The following is a 20,288-nucleotide window of genomic DNA, read 5'->3' on the forward strand; positions in this document are numbered from 1 at the left end:
AAAAACACAGCTTTTGAAATATATAGTATTGGATTGTCTCTTTACACATACTTCAATTTTTTGCATTTACCTTTCTTTTTTTAAGACTGCCAAGCTGTTCTCAAATGGGGGAACCTCTGTCTGGGACAATGTACACAGGATTATGGGATGGTGTGTTTATAAAAAGTTATTTTATCAAGCATAACTTTACCATTTAGAGATGAGTAAAATACAGTCATAATCCAACTACTGTCTAATTTTGATATTCTCTTTTATAAAATGTTTCAGATTGATGACCAATGAATTAATGTCCCACTTCAATATGAAGGGACAGAGGAGCAAACATGCCTTTGCTACCACTCATGTGTGCTCTATTGTAGTTGGTAAGTAAATGTGAGCTGTTAAGACATTTGACACAGACAATGACATTTTTTTGTAGATTCTCTTAAAGATATTTTACTGTGCGTTCCTGTTCTGTTGTGTTCTGCATGCCCACATTATGCCAATCATTAATTTATTTTTTCTCTTTGTATGCTTAGAGAAAGTGTCATGAAAAGCCAGAAAACTCAGGAGCTTGATGTGTTGCAGGCCCTCTGGAATGTCCTAAAATATGCCCCTGATCGCCATGTTGGAGGAAGATGCAAAGTATGTGTATGAGCAAATTGCTCTTTTTTGAAGCCATCTCTAACCTATAAATGCCACAAACTTTTTCAACTAGTACCATGGAAATACTTTAAGCCAGCTGAGTCCACAAAGTTTCTTCAAGTTTCTTCAAAATTCTTCAAATTTCATATCGATAAAGTTTTAATGCACCGATTCTCTTTACTATGACCCATCACACCACTCTTCAAGAGGGCCACTACGCTCCAGATCACCTTCTGTGCTCAGAGGTCTTTGATGAGGATCTACCCCATCACACTGCTTTTATTAATCATTAATACAATAAAAAATGTGTCTTTATATACTCTGTATCCCAGTCTTTCTATGCATGTGCTTTCTTTGGGTGAAATTTGAAACAATTAGGGACACATCAAAATTTATTGGGGGGAGGGTTGATCCAAAATAGGGGAGGGTTGTGTGGTTTAGGGGTAGGGTTGTGTGATTTTTTTCTTTTTGGGGGGAGGGGGGGTTGTTTTTTTCCCCTGGTTGACATCATCTCTTCTGTTCATATTTTCCCTATAAACAATGGCTTGACTTACTTTTGACATCAACTTTTGTGAAGGTTTGGTATGGTGTCGCTATAATTAAGCTTTAGCTACTGCAGGCGTATGATATGAAGGCAGTGCACCCCAGTGTTCCAGCTGACTCCGACAGTTGAACATGAGGTGAGGAATAATGTTTCAGGCCTATCAGAGTTACTCCTATAATCTAACATTGTAGTGCTTATCTTTATACAAAATATTCGGATCGAAAATTAACAAATGACCCTCCTTCTGTACGTCTATATCTGTATAGCAGACGCAGTAGCCATCTGGCAAAAATAAATGAATATCGGTGTCATAGCATGCCACCGGCATATCTCTCTCTATGGGGTTATGCCTAAACTTCTCTTCCTTTATATAGGCTATATGTATTTATTAAAATATGAATATCATACAGTGGCCTTTGCATTCAATGCCCTGATACATTTAGCGCTCAAATCTTTGACAGCTGAACTCTGAGGTGGACAATTATTGTTTTAGGAAAGTACCCTAAAACTCCCCCAAAAAATGTGGTTATTAAGTTTTGCGTATGCTACACTTTTCGAAACACAAGGGATAGTGTTTTTGTAATTTGTTATAAGGTGTTTTCAAGGACAAGCATATGTGATTCATTTGGCCAACATCCCTCGTTTATTGATGGCGCTGGCAGGTTGGATCAAATCAAATCAAATCACGCATTTCTCAAATGTCCGGTCAATTAAAATCTTCCCTGTCATGTTGTCCAGCGCAAAATTTTCCTGAAGGAAACTGAAATGGCATATTGTTTTAGATTTTAGAATCTTCACATGAAAATCTGTCGCCAATTGGATGGAAACCTAGCTATAGACACCCTAAAGACTCTAACACATATGCTAGTTCAGTGTCGCTTTGATTATGCCTGCACATCATGGTTCACCAGCAGCCCTAAACATCTAAAGAATAAGCTACCAGCCAAACAAGTTTATAAGAATTGTACTTAAACTCCACCCTCAGATGAGTATCTGGAGGTGGAACATTTTTTCATCTCTATCTATGTAATGGGTCTGTATCTATGTAATTGGGACCACAACGGAAATAAGTCCCAGACTTTATTGTGCAATCCCGGTGAAAAATCTTTATGTATATATGTATTTTTTAACTGACAAATAAAATCAATCAATCAATCAATTCAAATTGCGCAGCGGCCAATTGATGAATGGAAAGAGACATCTGTACAAAACATTTAATGACATTCAGAAAATATGGCATCAAAATGTTGACAATCCGATTTCCCCCTAGCTGATCATTGTCTGCAGCCGGCTCTGATCATAGTGTAACGAAACAGGCAGGAAGAGTGAGCTTGTCTGTGGTGGTCGGCGAACCCTCAACCTTCTGGCCTGTAGCCCTGCATAGCATCGACTGTGCCACAAAAGCATGCTGAAGTGACAAAGTTGATATCCACGTTTATAAACACAGGGTCACTACAGTTATTGTTATTTGTGGTCGTAAACATGATTTCGAATTAATTCTATGAAGGGGGAGGGTGTTACAATCATGTGAAAATATTTGTAACTTTGAGGAGGGGGGTGCATTTTTTTAATGACACCTTGAGTTGGACCAGCCCCTCCCCGCTAGTAAATTCTGATCTGTCCCTTAAAAAAATTGTTGTAGATTTGTTTTTGCCATTGTTTGAACGATTTTAAAAGTAAGAATATGTTGTAGATTTAAACTTTATTGGTGCCTATGGAAACAAATATAAATGTAATGAACAATGTTTTCAATATCCACATTTATGATTTATGACCAGCTAGTCAGATAGAGATTACAATTATGACCAACTGGTTGTATGACGGTCCAAAAAATATGTAATTCTGGTCAGTAAAAATACTTCCTTTTTCAACTAGTTTGCTACCAGAATAAGACGTCATATAAAGACGTCATACAGACGTTCCTGTCACCTGTCAAACCTGTAATCTACGGCAGCAGTAGCCCCTAGAGTGGGATACTGTATCATATACACACACACACACACACATACACACACAAAGACACACAATCCCACTACAACCGCAGCCCTAGTCAGTGGCCTGTCACGCTGCCAGCTCTGCCGCAAAGCCATAGGAGGGTGATGCAGTGATTGCAGAGTGTGGACACCTTGGTTACTGGTTCAAATCCCAGTTCCACTTAAAGGGATGCCTGTTTGACTTTATATGAATCTATCTCTGTAGGCAAACAGTTGTGGTCTGTTCTCACCTCCCAGAAGCTGTCTGTGCCATCCTCCTGGCTGGCTGACTCATCGTAGACGCCCGACATGATCCTAGAGGGCTTGAGGAGGTTGCGGGAGTCTGCAGCACAGTCACGGTCGTCATGCACTGAGGGGAGGAGAGAGAGAGGATCGTCAATAATAGCAATACAATGTGATCAGTTGCTTTTATCCAAATTACAAAAAAATATGCAAAGAGGCCATTTCAGAGACTGCGTGTGGGAATTGAAAACCAACTATTTAAGTGCTCCATGTGAATATAATGTTCCCTTTCTTTCATTATATCATGAAATGTTATTCAGATGTAGAAGATGTGAAAGAACTAATGACAGAAGAGCAACAGAAAACTTGTACGTTTTATTCAGTTACTGTCCTCCCTCAGTCCCTTCAAATTCAGATATACAGTAGGCAAGCTACCAGTTTCAAATACAGGAGGTAGTTTTAAGTAAGTGATCAAGTTGCTCATCCTGAGAATGGACACAGACATTGTGCCAAGATAAGGTTGAGTTATCTGTTAATAAAGCACTGTTTCTCTGTTAACTAAAGGAATCACTGATGTGGCCCTTTGCATTATGGAGGAGTCGACTCTACCCAGCTAGCACATTTAGTTCCTTGGAAGTTGTGGGAACGTATGTTTTTGGTTTCCCATTGGTTCAGGAAACGAAGCCATACGTTTCCTGACAGGTGAAATTGATTTTTTTTAAATGTTCTGAAAACGGAAGTGAAAATGTTGCCTGTTCTGGGAACTAAAATGTTTAGGTTGCAGGGAGGTTCTGAGAACATTTTACTATGGTTCCTTGAAAGTTTTCCTGTGAGGTGTTATTAACGTTCTGAAAAAGAAAATGATAGGTTATTTGAAGGTATTAAATAATGTTCTGAGAACATTTCCTAAGTGTTATGATTGTTTTAAGCAGAATTTTAAAGGTCATTTTGAGGTTTTTGAATAACTTCCTTGAAACTTGGCGCCGGAGAGGAAGGCAGACGTTTTACGTGCCCCCAACCGATTGTGTTTTTTTGTTCGTTTATTTGCATTGTTTGTAAGTCATTTTTGTACTTATTTTGTACATAATGTTGCCGCTTCCGTCTCTTATGACTGAAAATAACTTCTGGACATAAGGACTGCGATTACTCACCAGGACCTGGCAGAATCCTTTTCCTGAACGAGTCAGAAGAGCCCGACGCGAACGATATACTGCTTTCTCGGGAACATGCCCAGATTCCCGGAATTTGCATGAAGAAGAGTCAGAGAAAAAGGGGCCGGAGGGCGGGCTTCCTTCTGAGAATTTGTAGGCGATCGAATAAACCCCCACTCCTTTCCATTCTGCTAGCTAACTTGCAATGTTTGGAGAATAAAATAGACACTGTCAACATACAGTTAGCTGGTTATAGGTCTCACACTATTGCTCGCCTGAGGTAGAGTATCTCATGATAAGCTAAAGACCACACTATCTACCTAGAGAATTTTCATCTGTATTTTTAGTAGCTGTTTACATACAACCACAGTAAGAGGCTGGCACTGAGACAGCTTTGAATGAGCTGTATTCCTCCATAAGCAAACAAGAAAACGCTCACCCAGAGGCAGTGGTCCTAGTAGCTGAAGACTTTAATGCAGGGAAACTTAAATCCATTTTACCAAATTTCTATCAGCATGTTAAATGTGCAACCAGAGGAAAAATAACTCGCGACCACCTATACTCCACACACAGAGATGCATACAAATCTGACCATAATTCTATCCTCCTGATTCCTGCATACAAGCAAAAATTAAAGCAGGAAGCACCAGTGACTCGATTAATAAAAAAGTGGTCAGATGAAACAGATGCTAAGCTAAAGGACTGTTTTGCTAGCACAGACTGGAATATATTCCGGGATTCCTCTGAAGGCATTGAGGAGTACATCACATCAGTCATTGGCTTCATCAATAAGTGCATTGATGACGTCGTCCCCACTGTGACCGTACGTACATACCCCAACCAGAAGCCATGGATTACAGGCAATATCTGCACTGAGCTAAAGGCTAGAGCTGCTGCTTTCAAGGAGCGGGACTCTAACCCGGAAGCTTATAAGAAATCCCTCTATGCCCTTCGACGAACAATCAAACAGGCAAGTGTCAATACAGGACTAAGATCGAATTGTACTACACTGGCTCTGAAGCTCGTCGGATGTGGCAGGGCTTGCAAACCATTACAGACTACAAAGGGAAGCACAGCCGAGAGCTGACGGTGACACGAGCCTACCAGACGAGCTAAACTACTTCTATGCTCACTTCAAGGCAAATAACACTGAAACATGCATGAGAGCATAAACTATTCCAGAAGAATGTGTGATCAAGCTCTCTGCAGCGAATGTGAGTAAGACCTTTAAACAGGTCAACATTCACAAGGCCGCTGGGCCAGATGGATTACCAGGATGTGTACTGCGACCATGCGCTGACCAACTGGCATGTGTCTTCACTGACATTTTCAACCTCTCCCTGCCCGAGTCTGTAATACCAACCTGTTTTAAGCAGACCACCATAATGCCTGTGCCCAACGACACTAAGATAACCTGCCTAAATGACTATCGACCCATAGCACTCACGTCTGTAGCCATGAAGTGCTTTGAAAGGCTGGTCATGGCTCACATCAACACCATCATCCCAGAAACCCTAGACCCACTCCAATTTGTATACCACCCCAACAGATTCACAGATGATGAAATCTCTATTGCACTCCACACTGCCCTTTCCCACCTGGACAAAAGGAACACCTATGTGAGAATGCTATTCATTGACTACAGCTCAGCGTTCAAAACACCATAGTGACCTCAAAGCTCATCAATAAGCTAAGGACCATGGGACTAAACACCTCCCTCCGCAACTGGATCCTGGACTTCCTGACGGGCCGCCCCCAGGTGGTAAGGGTAGGTAACAACACATTCGCCACGCTGATCCTCAACACAGGGGCCCCTCAGGGGTGCGTGCTCAGTCCCCTCCTGTAATCCCTGTTCACTCATGACTTCACGGCCAAGCACGACTCCAGCACCATCATTAAGTTTGCCGATGACACAACAGTGGTAGGCCTGATCACCGAAAATGACGAGACAGCCTATAGGGAGGAGGTCAGAGACCTGGCCGTGTGGTGCCAGGACAACAACCTCTCCCACAACGTGATCAAAACGAAGGAGAGGATTCTGGACTACAGAAAAAAGAGGACCGAGCACGCCCCCATTCTCATCGACGGGGCTGCAGTGGAGCAGGTTGAGAGCTTCAAGTTCCTTGGTGTCCACATCACCAACAAACTAACATGGTCCAAGCACACCAAGACAGTCGTGAAAAGAGCACAACAAAACCTATTCCCCCTCAGGAGATTGAAAAGATTTGGCATGGGTCCTCAGATCCTCAAAGGTTTCTACATCTACAATATTGAGAGCATCACCGCCTGGTATGGCAACTGCTCGGCCACCGACCGCAAGGCACTACAGAGGGTTGTGCATACGGCCCAGTACATCACTGGGGCCAAGCTTCCTGCCATCCAGGACCTCTATACCAGGCGGTGACAGAGGAAGGCCCTAAAAATTGTCAAGGACTCCAGCCACCCTACTCATAGACTGTTCTCTCTGCTACCGCACGGCAAGCGGTACCGGAGCGCCAAGTCTAGGTCCAAGAGACTTCTAAACAGCTTCTTCCCCACAAGCCATAAGACTCCTGGACACCTAACCAAATGGCTACCCAGATTATTTGCATTGCTTTCCCCCCCCACACACTCTTTTACATCGCTGCTACTCTCTGTTGTTATCATCTATGCATTGACACTTTAATAACTCTACCTACATGTACATTTTACCTCAACTAACCGGTACCCCCGCACATTGACTCTGTAATGGTACCCCCCTGTATATAGTCTCGCTATTGTTATTTTACTGCTGCTCTTTAATTACTTCTTACTTTTATTTCTTATTCTAATCTGTATTTTTTTAAACTGCATTGTTGGTTAGGGGCGCGTAAGTAAGTATTTCACTGTAAGGTCTACACCTGTTCTATTTGGCGCATGTGACTAATACAATTTGATTTGATTAGATTTTAATGTTTCAAGACGACTTTTAATAACACTGCTAGCTTAGTTTGGGTTAACTGTTTCGAACTCCAAGCACAGATATTTCACATGGGAATTAATTTGCTTAGGCATTAACCATGCCACATCATGCCAACACATGTATTTTTTTATTGTGGCAGTACCTATGATCTTTTGTTCTCTATCCATGGAATTAGTCCACTGTGTCACCAGGATGGAGCTTGCATGCCCTGTTTGTTTTATGCATACAACATTGTTCATTTGATTCTATTCAGACACGATTTCAAAAGGAATCAATCACTCATTAAGATCCAGTGTGGCCAATTAGTGTGCACGGCCAACACACCTGAACGCACTTAACAAGATTAAGGAGAGAGAGTTTTATTGATGCTGAGAACGGAATGTACAGTGACAAGAAAAAGTATGTGAACCCTTTGGAAATACCTGGATTTCTACATAAATTGGTAATAAAATTTGATCTGACCTTCATCTAGGTCACAACAATAGACAAACAGTCTGCTTAAACTAATAACACAAACAATTATACATGTTCATGTCTTTATTGAACACACCGTGTAAACATTCACAGTGCAGGGTGGAAAAAGTATGTGAACCGTTGGATTGAATAACTGGTTGACCATCTTTTGGAAGCAATCACCTCAACCAAACATTTTTTGTAGTTGTGGATCACACCTGCACAATTGTCAGGAGGAATTTTGGACCCTTCCTCTTTACAAAACTGTTTCAGTTCAGCAATATTCTTGGGATGTCTGGTGTGAACTGCTCTCTTGAGGTCATGCCACAGCATCTCAATCGGGTTGAGATCAGGACTGGGCCACCCCAGAAGGCGTATTTTATTCTGTTGAAGCCATTCTGTTGTTGATTTACTTCTGTGTTTTGGGTCGTTGTCCTGTTGCATCACCCAACTTCTGTTGATCTTCAATTGGTGGACAGATAGCCTAACATTCTCCTGCAAAATGTCTTGATAAACTTGGGAATTCATTTTTCCGTCGATGATAGTAAGCTGTCCAGGCCCTAAGGCAGCAAAGCAGCCCCAAACCATGATGCTCCCTCCACCATACTTTACAGTTGGGATGAGGTTTTGATGTTGGTGTGCTGTGCCTTTTTTGCTCCACACATAGTGTTGTGTTCCTTCCAAACAACTCAACTGTAGTTTCATCTGTCCACTGAATATTTTGCCAGTAGCGCTGTGGAACATCCAGGTGCACTTTTGCAAACTTCAGATGTGCAGCAATGTTTTTTTTGGACAGCAGTGGCTTCTTCCAAGGTGTCCTCCCATGAACACCATTCTTGTTTAGTGTTTTACCTATCATAGACTCATCAACAGAGATGTTAGCATGTTCCAGAGATTTCTGTAAGTCTTTGGCTGACACTCTAGGATTCTTCTTAACCTCATTGAGCATTCTGCACTGTGCACTTGCAGTCATCTTTAGGGAGAGTAGCAACAGTGCTGAACTTTCTCCATTTATAGACAATTTGTCTTACCATGGACTGATAAACATCAAGGCTTTTAGAGATACTTTTGTAACCCTTTCCAGCTTTATGCAAGTCCACTATTCTTAATCTTAGTTCTTCTGAGATCTCTTTTGTTCGAGGCATGGTTCACATCAGGCAATGCTTCTTGTGAATAGCAAACTCAAACTTTGTGAGTGTTTTTTATAGGGCAAGGCAGCTCTAACCAACATCTCCAATCTTGTCTCATTGATTGGACTCCAGGTTAGCTGACTCCTGTTAGCTTTTTGAGAAGTCATTAGCATAGGGGTTCACATATTTTTTCCAACCTACACTGTGAATGTTTAAATGATATATTCAATATAGACATGAAAAATACAATAATTTGTGTGTTATCAGTTTAAGCACACTATGTTTGCCTATTGTTGTGACTTAGATGAAGATCCGATCAAATTTGATGACCACTTTATGCAGAAATCCAGGTAATTCCAAAGGGTTCACATACTTTTTCTTGCCACCGTATATCTTTTTAATAAAACTTCTCTGAATGTTACTAAACTTTTCTGGTGTTTTTTTTGGAAAGTTTTCTAAAACATTCTTGGAACAATTTCAGAACATGAATTTAAATAGAACCATGGGGAAACGTTACGCTGAAGTAATGAAATTCCCACAGAAGAACATCTAACATCTTAAAGTTCTCGTTAATATTTGAGAACATTTCCAATGTCAAATCAGTCAGAGAACATTCCTGCAACATGATCAACATTTTAATTAAATGTAACCATGTTTGAACTTTTAGGAAACGTTCTTTTAAAGTAATGAAATACCAAGAAAATAACATTGTCAAGTTCCTTAAATGTGCTAAGAATGTTCCAAATCTAAGCAACTATCGTCGTCGTAGTGGATGGACCAAGGCGCAGCGGGTTGAGTGCTCATATTAACTTTATTAGAACACCTATAAACTAAACAAGAAAAAAAAACTAACAGACATCAAACAGTCTTGCAGGCAACACACAGCTATGCAAAGAACAACCTCCCATGACAAACATATTCCTATTTATAGGACCTTCAATCAGAGGCAATGAAAGACAGCTGCCTCCAATTAAAGGCCCCAACTACCTACACATAGAAATTGAAATGACTAGACAGAACATAGAAATACACTAACATAGAACAATGACAAAAGCCCTGGAATACATAAACCAAACACCCCTCTACATACACACACACCCCGAACCATATAAAACAAATACCCCCTGCCACATCCTGACCAAACTATAATAAAAAATAACCCCTTTACTGGTCAGGACGTGACAGAAGGTTGTATGCAAAATAACCATAGGACAACCACGCTCCCACCAAGCTATAAGAAACCTATCGTTCTCAGAACATTATGTGCTAACTGGGTAATTAATAATATAATTGCATGCTGTCCGCTCAATTTTTATCAGATTAAGGAGTCTGTTACTTAGAAACTGTATGTCTGTCTGTATCCCTCTCTGTCTGTCTACCTGCCTGCCTGTCTGTGTCCGTCTGTCTGCCTGCCTATCTGTCCACGAGCCGCGTCCTCAGAGTTTTAGGGGTCGCTGTCTGTCTGTCTGTCTGTCTGTCTGTCTGTCTGTCTGTCTGTCTGTCTGTCTGTCTGTCTGTCTGTCTGTCTGTCTGTCTGTCTGTCTGTCTGTCTGTCTGTCTGTCTGTCTGTCTGTCTGTCTGTCTGTCTGTCTGTCTGTCTGTCTGTCTGTCTGTCTGTCTGTCTGTCTGTCTGTCTGTCTGTCTGCCTGTCTGTCTGCCTGTCTGTCTGATTTTCAACACTCTCAGTCTGTCTGCCAGGCAGATAGCCTAGTGGTTTAGGAGTGTTGGGTGAGTAACCAAAAGGTTGCTGGTTCAAAGCCAGCTAGATATGGTTCCTGTTTCTCAAAACCTTAATAAAAACACCTCAGAACAAAATAGTTATTATTGAACAGCTGTGCCTCTACTATTAACTTAGTGGAAAGGCTAACATGCTAGTAGGGAAAATGTTTTCCACTAATGAGAGACATTGCTGTTGAGGTCTAGAGGCCACAGGGTTGCTGGTTGGTTCAAGTCCTTAATCAAGGCAAATGTCATGTTCTGTAATGTCTATGGCAGCAGAGCCTACAATTTACAGATTGTACTCCAAGAGCAACTGGATGTTTCTTTCACAACCGATACTGCAACCCCCCCCATCAGCCCTGCAATCTCACCGGGGAAGGCCTTGTGAGTGCGCGCTCGCACTCGCACACACACACACACACACACACACACACCTAGTCTCGTGTCTTCACTACTATCGCAGTGTAACCCTTGCAGGCGAGGTTAATACACAACAGAATCTGGTCAGTCCCACCAGAGAGAGCTGAGGCTTGGTTGACAGACAGTGCGCGACGAGCGCCTACTTCTGTTCTGTGGAACACAGAGCTAGCTGCCTGCCATACAGCATCACATTAGATGGGAAACAAGCCCACACTCAAGGTAGAAGGGCACACACTGAGAGTGAGTTGAGAGTCAGAGGGTCTATGAAGTGGGGTTGGAGACAAGACGGTGAGTCACTGTGGATTGGAACAAAGATCTGTAGCTCCGTATGGCTTCCAACACTTAATAGTTTCATGCTGTCACACCCTGATCTGTTTCACCTGTCTTGTGATTGTCTCCAACCCCCACCAGGTGTCTCCCATTACCTCATGTGTATTTATACCTGCGTTTTCTGTTTGTCTGTTGCCAGTTTGTCTTGTCCCGCCAAGTTCTGCCAGCGTGTTTCCTGTGCTCGAGTTTGTGCTTTTCCATTTCTGACCTTTCTGCCTGTCCTGATCCTGCCTGACTCTGATTTGGATTTGGACTCTTTGCCTGCCTTGACCTACCTTTTGCCTGCCCCTTGTACTGTAATAAACTCTGAGACTCGTACTATCCGCCTCCTCTGTCTGCATCTGGTCTTAGCCTGAGCTGTGATACATACCTCCATCAGACTTCACAAGCCTTCCTTTCTGTCAATGGATCTTTGTTGATTTCTGATACATTGGATTAGACCGTTATCTTTCTCAGGCAGGTCCCTCCTATCCAAGAGCCTCACAGCGTTAACACCAATCCTGGCTAGGAGAGTGTCTATGAGAGACAGTCAGGCATACAGTAAAGCAGCCACAGCATTGTCTCTCTATTGCCCGGCAGTGGGCAATAACACATCTTCAGCCCTGTGTATATATAGAAACTATTCCATTCCTGAGGACTGAGGCCCAGCAACACTGAGAGAGACATGTTGAAAACAATAGAGGGCTCCACTTTCGTGTGGGGGTCAGGGAAGGAGGAGGAGAGGGCACTGCATGTGTATTTGGGTCACTCAGCAGTCCTAAACCAATGGGTGGAAGAATACTTTTGGTAATGAGAGAAGGAAAGAGGGAAAATGAGTGAGAGAAAGAGAGTGATAAATACTCCACAATTCTGTTTCTCCCCAGACAAAACATGAGCAGAATGGCTTTGTTTGAAAAAGGGGCTTTGACTGCATGGGAAAGTGTGAGAGCTGGATGTGCACTACAGTTGGTTAATCCATCAAACCACAAGAGGAGGATTTTGTTCTAATATAGGACAGCCTTCTCTAGGAACAAGGCTAGATGGTAGGATATATACACACACACACACACAACTAGCTTTTTAACAGACAACATATTTCTAAATTCTGTCTGTCATATGTAATATGTACAGAAATCAATATTTGAAATCGACTAATATTCGACTAATACAGCAAAACAAGAACAACCTCCCACAAACTACAACCACAAACACATACCTATTTATAGGACTCTCAATCAGAGGCAACTAGAAAACACCTGCCTCCAATTGATAGTCCACAACCGAATTACCTACACATAGAAATAGACTAAACTAGATAGAACATAGAAATACATAAACATAGAACAGTGACCAAAAACCCCGGAACACATAAATCAACAACCCCTCTACATAGACACACACCCCGAACCACATAAACCAAATACCCCCTGCCACATCCTGACCAAACTACAATAACAAATAACCCCTATACTGGTCAGGACGTGACAATATTGAAATATACTAGGGCCTACTAGTCTTTGGCACAAAATAACACGTAGTCCACCTATACTGTTACACACAAAGAGAAAAGCAGTAAAAACCCATTCATTCTGATTCATCAAATTCACCATCGAAAGGAACATGAAGTGCTCTCCTTCTCCTTTACATCCCCCTGCAACACTATGAAGAAGATCACAACACATATTTCAATAATACTCGTAAACTAAGCACACCATGCACCTCCATCTCTCCATCTCCACACACACAACCAAATATACACACACGGACATCTCAACCTCAAACACACGAGCACATCAACCGACTGCATTAACCAGAGTGAGAAACCAATCTAGGCTGTAGCCAAGACAAATGAATGCACCCAAAAATATGGAGAATGCAGGCAGCCTCCCTCCCTCCCTCCACTCCGTCATAGCAACAAAAGCCTTACCCCCATTCCTCCATTAGCAAGGTGAGATGCGACGGCTAGCTACAGATACAGCTCTGAGGCACGTGGGCTCCACTCCTCTCTCTCCTCTCTCCTCCCGCCCCTTTGTTTTTGTTCAGCTCAGAGCCCCATTTTTTCAGAGAGCTGAGCAAGCATCATCACACCACAAACAGGCAACCGATGTAGACACTGTCTTATCCAAGAGCACAGACACTTCTGGCCAGGCAATGTGTTGAGTGGAAGTGTGTGAGTGTTTCAGGGTATGGTTATATGAATGTGTGTGAGTGATAATCAGCAGCCAGGAATAGCTATCAGGACATTCCAGAAAGAAAGAAAGGGTTCCATGACGATGCTGTTATAACAGCTGATAGGCCTGTGTAATATGTAATTCCTGTGAATGTGACCAGTTGTGCTTTCCTGTGTAGCCCCAGTGGCCAGAGGGTAGAAGAGGAGAGGGGATCATGAGACTCACCCTGGCATGATGCTTGATCATCACTGGGTAGAGCGCCAGACAGAGTGATGCTGAGCAGGGCGGGGCAGGATAGGGGAAGGAGTGTGAAGAAAGGGGGACGGAGGAAGAGGGTAAGGACATCGGAGGATAGAGGAGAGAGGGGGAAGAAGAGGGGGAGGATGGGGGAGAACGAGGGCAGTGTGGGAATATCAGGGGTTCACAGCAACAGCTCCCAGCCAGCCACAGTAAAATCCCACTGCAGGACAGGTCCTCCGCGCCTCAGGACCCACAGCAGCGCAGCAGCTATTCCTCATAAACACTTAATGTGCTGCCTAAACATCTCTCTGACTGCAGCGCTGAGACACCAGAGGACAGGTAGAGGAAATATTCAGGAAACAACACTTCCCAATACTGATAACTGCAAATTGATATCAATAAAGGTATCTTGGGGGTTTTGAAAGTCAAAATGTTATCCTATTCTGTTCAAAAAGCTATTTTCCAAACAACAAGCAGGATCAACACTAGGATCTTGGCAATGTTGGTCATATGCAGGAAAAAAAAGTTTACGTTTTAAAGCACATTTTTTGCAGTTCTACACATTTTGCAATGGGATGGAGAGAAAATGTTGCAATTTAATAACAAATGTCATGCAACTCTACTAATTTTGCCCTTGGGCAAAAGTATTTTTTCTTCAGTTTTACAGCAAATTTCGTGCAATTCTACACATTTTGTCAAGGGGTTGAGAGACAATTCTTTTCAATTTTGAAGTTAACTTTCTGAAATTGTACATATTTTTCCATGACTTAGGCCATGTTAATGATATCTGAGTGCGAGTGACTAACAAAATCAATGGGGGCCCCCGAGGTCAGGGCCCCTTGGCACGTGCCCTTTGTGACGGGTTAGTATTCGGCCATGATGACTCCTAGTTTAGATAACTGGCTAGACTAATTTATCAAACAAAAAATTGTGAGCTGACATGGCTAATTGAGTGACTGTTAGTGACTGTCATAACAAGAGAAAAATTGCTGATGCCCAACCAGATGTCTAACTTGCACCTTGTATATTCTACTATTCTAACTCTCCATAATAAGTTGAGACTGAGTTCCTGGGGCCCTAAGCGACCACTTATGTCGCTTATACCTGGAGCCGGCCCTGCAGGAGACGTTGCGTCCTGCTGCTCTCATCAGATTCCTGCTCATTATATAGAGACAGAAGATATCATCAATTATTCAGCCATACTGTGTAAACAGATAGGAGCGATGACCAACCCTACGTACCTGGAGGCCTCAGCCAGGGCCTTTCAATTCCAACTCATCCCATATAATTTACCATACAGTACACACACACTGACAGACTGAATAATTACCCATAGGCTACACACACTGAATCATTACCCATAGGCTACACACACTGCCAGACTCAATCATTACCCATAGGCTACACACACTGCCAGATTGAATCATTACTTATAGGCTACACACACTGCCACACTGAATCATTACCCATAGGCTACACACACTGCCAGACTGAATCCTTACCCATAGGCTACACACACTGCCAGACTCAATCAGGAGGGATGCTATCTATTCAAATCATTTCTGGGGTTCTGAGGATATTCTAAACTGACATATTTGCTCGCAGATGGCCCTACCCATGATACTAGACTATAAACACAGATAGAAAAAAAAAGTTAAGTCCATCACTATGAGCCAGCTGAGTATATGGGCTAGTCTTTATCAGCTTGAGTTCCATTGTTCCACTCACTTTTCTATGCAACGTCTTCCACTCTGAAGACTGTAACAGAGAGACATCCAAGAAGACAACAAAACTCCTGATGCAGTGTGTGAAGACAATACCCAGCATATTTCACTACCTCTAAAAACCTAAACACTTCATCTACACTGAGTATACCAAACATTAGGAACACCTTCCTAACACCGAGTTGCCTACTCACCCTCTGAATGGCACACATACACAATCTATGTCTCAATTGTCTCAAGGCTTAAAAATCATTATTTAGCCTGTCTCCTCCCCTTCAACTACACTGAATGAAGTGGATTTAACAAGTTATATCAATAAGGGATCATAGCTTTCACTTAGATTCTCCTGGTCTGTCTATGTCATGGAAAGGCACAGGTGTTCTTAATGTTTTGTTTACCCAATGTATAATCATCATCTTACCTCTGACTCCTCCTTGTGGCATACACCGCCTCCCTCTCTCTCTGTATCTTAATATCAAGTCCAGCCTGCCCTCAGAAACCGATCAGACACTAACTAACCGGACCACACCTTCTTACAACAAAACACGGCCATTAAAATGTCTCTACCAACAATGACAGGATACCCTAACCTGTCCCTCCCTGGGAGACTATGCTGATGCTCTGCACACCCCACTTCACTCCCCAGCTGAACAGAGCTGAAGGGAGCTGTAATGGCCTAGCTCTCTTTGGCCACACAATTAATGTCCAATAGAGGTGCATGAAGATGGCGGCCCCCATGCACTTAACACAAATTCTTTGTTGTGCTAATTTCGCCTTCCGTTACTCTTTTTTTCTATGGTCATTAGCAGGGTATACATTATCCGGTGACTCCAGGATGCTGGCCTTCTAGGCAGAGTTGCAAAGAAAAAGCCATATCTCAGACTGGCCAATAAAAATTAAAGATTAAGATGGGCAAAAGAACACTGGACAGAGGAACTCCGCCTTGAAGGCCAGCATCCCAGAGTCTGGTGTTTGTGGGTACTATTTAATGAAGCTGCCAGTTGAGGACTTGTGAGGCGTCTGTGTCTCAAACTAGACACTCTAATGCACTTGTCCTCTTGCTCAGTTGTGCACCGGGGCCTCCCACTCCTCTTTCGTTTCTGGTGAGAGACAGTTTGCGCTGTTCTGTGAAGGGAGTAGTACACAGCGTTGTACGAGATCTTCAGTTTCTTGGCAATTTCTCACATGGAAAAGCTTTAATTTCTCAGAACAAGAATGAACTAATGAGTTTCAGAAGAAAGGTCTTTGTTTCTGGCCATTTTGAGCCTGTAATCGAACCCACAAATGCTGATGCTCCAGATACCCAACTAGTCTAAAGAAGGCCAGTTTTATTGCTTCTTTAATCAGCACGACAGTTTTCAAGTGTGCTAACATAATTGCAAAAGGGTTTACTAATGACCAATTAGCCTTTTAAAATGATAAACTTGGATTAGCTAACACAACGTGCCATTGGAACACAGGAGTGATGGTTGCTGATAATGGGCCTCTGTACGCCTATGTAGATATTCCATTAAAATCTGCCATTTCCAGCTACAATAGTCATTTACAACATTAACAATGTCTACACTATTTCTGATCAATTTGATGTTATTTTAATGGACAAAAAAAATCGCTTTTCTTTCAAAAACAAGGACATTTCTCAGTGACCCCAAACTTTTGAACGGTAGTGTACATGGTAGTTAGACTATTAACATAATGCAAGATAACAATGTAGATTGTAGAAAGAGAGGAGAGCACCAAAGAAGCACAAAATGTCAGATAGGTCCTAATGTGTTTTTTTCCCTCTCCAATGTCGGTTGATCATGGGCCTTTTGCAGCGGACACTCCGTTGTCTGTCTTATTGTTTTAAAATCTTAATTTCCTTTTTTTCTCCCCAATCCCCATTCCATTTGAATGTGACTTCTAGGCCCTAGCTATAGCCTACTCTTTCATGATCAACCATCGAATGAATCTATAGGCCTAACGGATTTCTGTCTCAGAAAGTTGTTTGAATCTAAATCTATATTTCAGTAAACTTCTGCAATAAAGCAGATCACCTTCTTCATAGCACCTGTCACATTATTTTACATTAGGAAGCTTACCTTAGTTTCACAGAAAAGTTGAGCCAGTCAAGTGTTTGTTTGTAAATAGCTCAATGGAAGAAAGTAGGTAGTCCAGCTGTGTATTGACAGGGGTCGCATTTTATATTGAAAGTCAACCGTGTTTTTTTGCTTCAATAGAGTGATCAGGGGCCTGCAACTATAGTTTTCCTTCACAGAAAAAAACATTAGTGCAACACATTCGGCAGAAAATTGCTTCATTTTCATCAGATGACAAAAGAAGTGCAATGCTATTTGGCTGGCAGCCACACAAGTAAATGAAAAAGCAAGGTCTTTTTTGCAAAAAAGATGCATGGCCATCCTATTTATAATGTTTATTATAGAAAGAATATAGTCAGCTACATTTCCTAATGTTTTGCTTAACATGAATCTTGCATTTTACCGGAGGAAAGTAGGCTGGCTACACCAAGAAAAGGATTGGAGAAAAGTAGCTACACATCAGTCAGAGCGCTGTCTGTTGATAGAATGCCTGTTTGTGAATTCTCATCTGATTGGAATGCAATTGAAGCAAAAAATGTGTCTGATGCCGAGCAGAAATTACAATAAGATGCATTTTAGATCTGAGTTTACAAAATGCAACAAGATATTTCTTATGCGTTTTATCTTTTTTTCCTGCGTGAAAAATGCAGAATTCTGTGTTTACGCGACCCCTAAGTTTAACTGGCTAGTTAACTAAGTAAGAGGTTGAATTACAATGGTGACAGCTCATCATATTGTGTGAGCTTTCTGCCATGTTTGAGAAGTCAAAGCCCATTGGATGAGTTATCTGTACAGCTGCCACTGCTATCTTGATTTCCTTGCGTTTTTCCTCTTCTCTTCTCTGTTTTCGTCGTCTGCTCCTCCCCCCTCTTCTCCGAGCAGAGCAGGCAGGCACGTTGCCTTGGCCACTCCAGACTCCACACAGACACAGCATGTATACATGCTGCTTCAGAGCCAGTTCTGTTCTTTCTTCAGACAAGCATGCATCAACATTTTGTTCATTTGCACAATGTCTCTCATTCTCATTCCCTTGTAAATGTCCAAACTCACCAAAAATGACATTCGGTAGCTCCTACCAACATATGTATAACTTTATGAGCATGATTTCCTTCCTTTGCAATTCTTTTATTTTTTTTGTTTTGCGCTCGTTAGCATATTTAGCTAGCAGCAACCATGATGGATTTGTAAATGTTGATGGACATTTGTAGTCTGTCAGTCCTTTGCCCTGATATTTAAAAATATATATTCTGCAAGTGTACTTCAAGATAACGTTTTCTACAGGTTTCCTTATGGTTCTAGTTAAAGTCATGTTCTCAGAACGTTCAGAGAATGTTAAGAAACAACGTTCTTCTATGGGAATTGCAGTACTTCAGCATAACGTTTTCTGCAGGTTTCCTCATGGTTCTATTCAAAATCATGTTCTCAGAATATAAGATGGCGCCGATAGACATGGTCACCCTGTTCATGGCTCCTAAGCAACTTTGCAGTATTTAATTTCTTTGTGTGTTATTTCTCACATTATTAGCTCAGAACGTCTTTTGCATTATTACATAGAGCCAGTAAGAACTTTTGGATATTAGAGCGGCGGTAAATCCCCAGCATTTCAACCAGAAATACAACTTTCCTGAATTTAATCCTTCGTTCGTACCCACCCAATTCTACTTATTCCAGAGACTGCTCCAAGACACAGCCAGCGGAGAAGAGGGATTCGGAGTGGACTTTTAATCTGACTCAGGAGGCGTGCATACCATCTACCGCTTCTGAGTATATTACTTGCTAATGTTCAGTATCTGGACAATAAAGAAGAAGAGCTCAGTGTGAGGATCTCCTTCCAGAGAGACATCAGGGACTGTGATATACTCTCTTTCACGGAATCATGACTTGTCCATACAGCCAGCTGGGTTCTCCGGGAAAAAGAAAGGCTCAGGTGAATGTTTCATGATTAACTACTCATGGTGTGATTGTGGTAATGTACAGGAACTCAAGTCCTTTTGTTCAACTGACCTAGAATACCTCACAATCAGATGCTGACCGCATTATCTCCTAAGAGAATTCTCTTCGGTCATCGTGACAGCGTCTCAGGGATCTACACTGTACTTTGTGCTAACTGGAAACCGCACATCCTGAGGCCGCATTTATTTTAGCTGGGAACTTTAATTACTCAAATCTGAGGAAAACACTACCAAAGTTTTATTAACACATTTCCTGCGCCACGTGCGCATCAAAAACTATCAACCATTGCAACTCTCCCTTCCGGGACGGCTACAAGGCCCTCCCTCTCCCTCCCTCCCTTTGGCAAATCAGATCCTACCTCTATCCTGTTCGCGCTTTCCTGTACTCCATGCCCTCCCTCTCCCTCCCTCCCTTTGGCAAATCAGATCATACCTTCATCCTGTTCGCGCTTTCCTGTACTCCATGTTCACCCATGACTGCGTGGCCATGCACATCTCCAACTCAATCATCAAGTTTGCAGATGACACAACAGTGGTAGGCCTGATTACCAACGATGATGAGACAGCCTACAGGAAGGAGGTGAGGGCTCTGGTGTAGTGGTGCGAACGGAAATAA

At 42.2% G+C, this 20,288-nt stretch overlaps 1 protein-coding gene across 3 annotated transcripts in view; it reads right to left on the bottom strand.

Moving 5' to 3' along the window:
* LOC106582704 (protein kinase C and casein kinase substrate in neurons protein 1) overlaps nt 1-20,288 on the bottom strand; it is a 69,654-nt gene that overhangs the window by 20,495 nt on the left and 28,871 nt on the right. For all 3 annotated transcript variants that reach the window (XM_014166029.2, XM_014166028.2, XM_045705328.1), the window contains exon 2: nt 3,393-3,511. In XM_014166029.2, the coding sequence (XP_014021504.1) occupies nt 3,393-3,452 (60 nt within the window). In that variant the 5' untranslated portion in view covers nt 3,453-3,511. The remainder of the gene's footprint in view (nt 1-3,392; nt 3,512-20,288) is intronic.

The sequence above is a fragment of the Salmo salar genome, chromosome ssa22, assembly GCF_905237065.1.
Source record: "Salmo salar chromosome ssa22, Ssal_v3.1, whole genome shotgun sequence".
Taxonomy (NCBI): domain Eukaryota; kingdom Metazoa; phylum Chordata; class Actinopteri; order Salmoniformes; family Salmonidae; genus Salmo; species Salmo salar.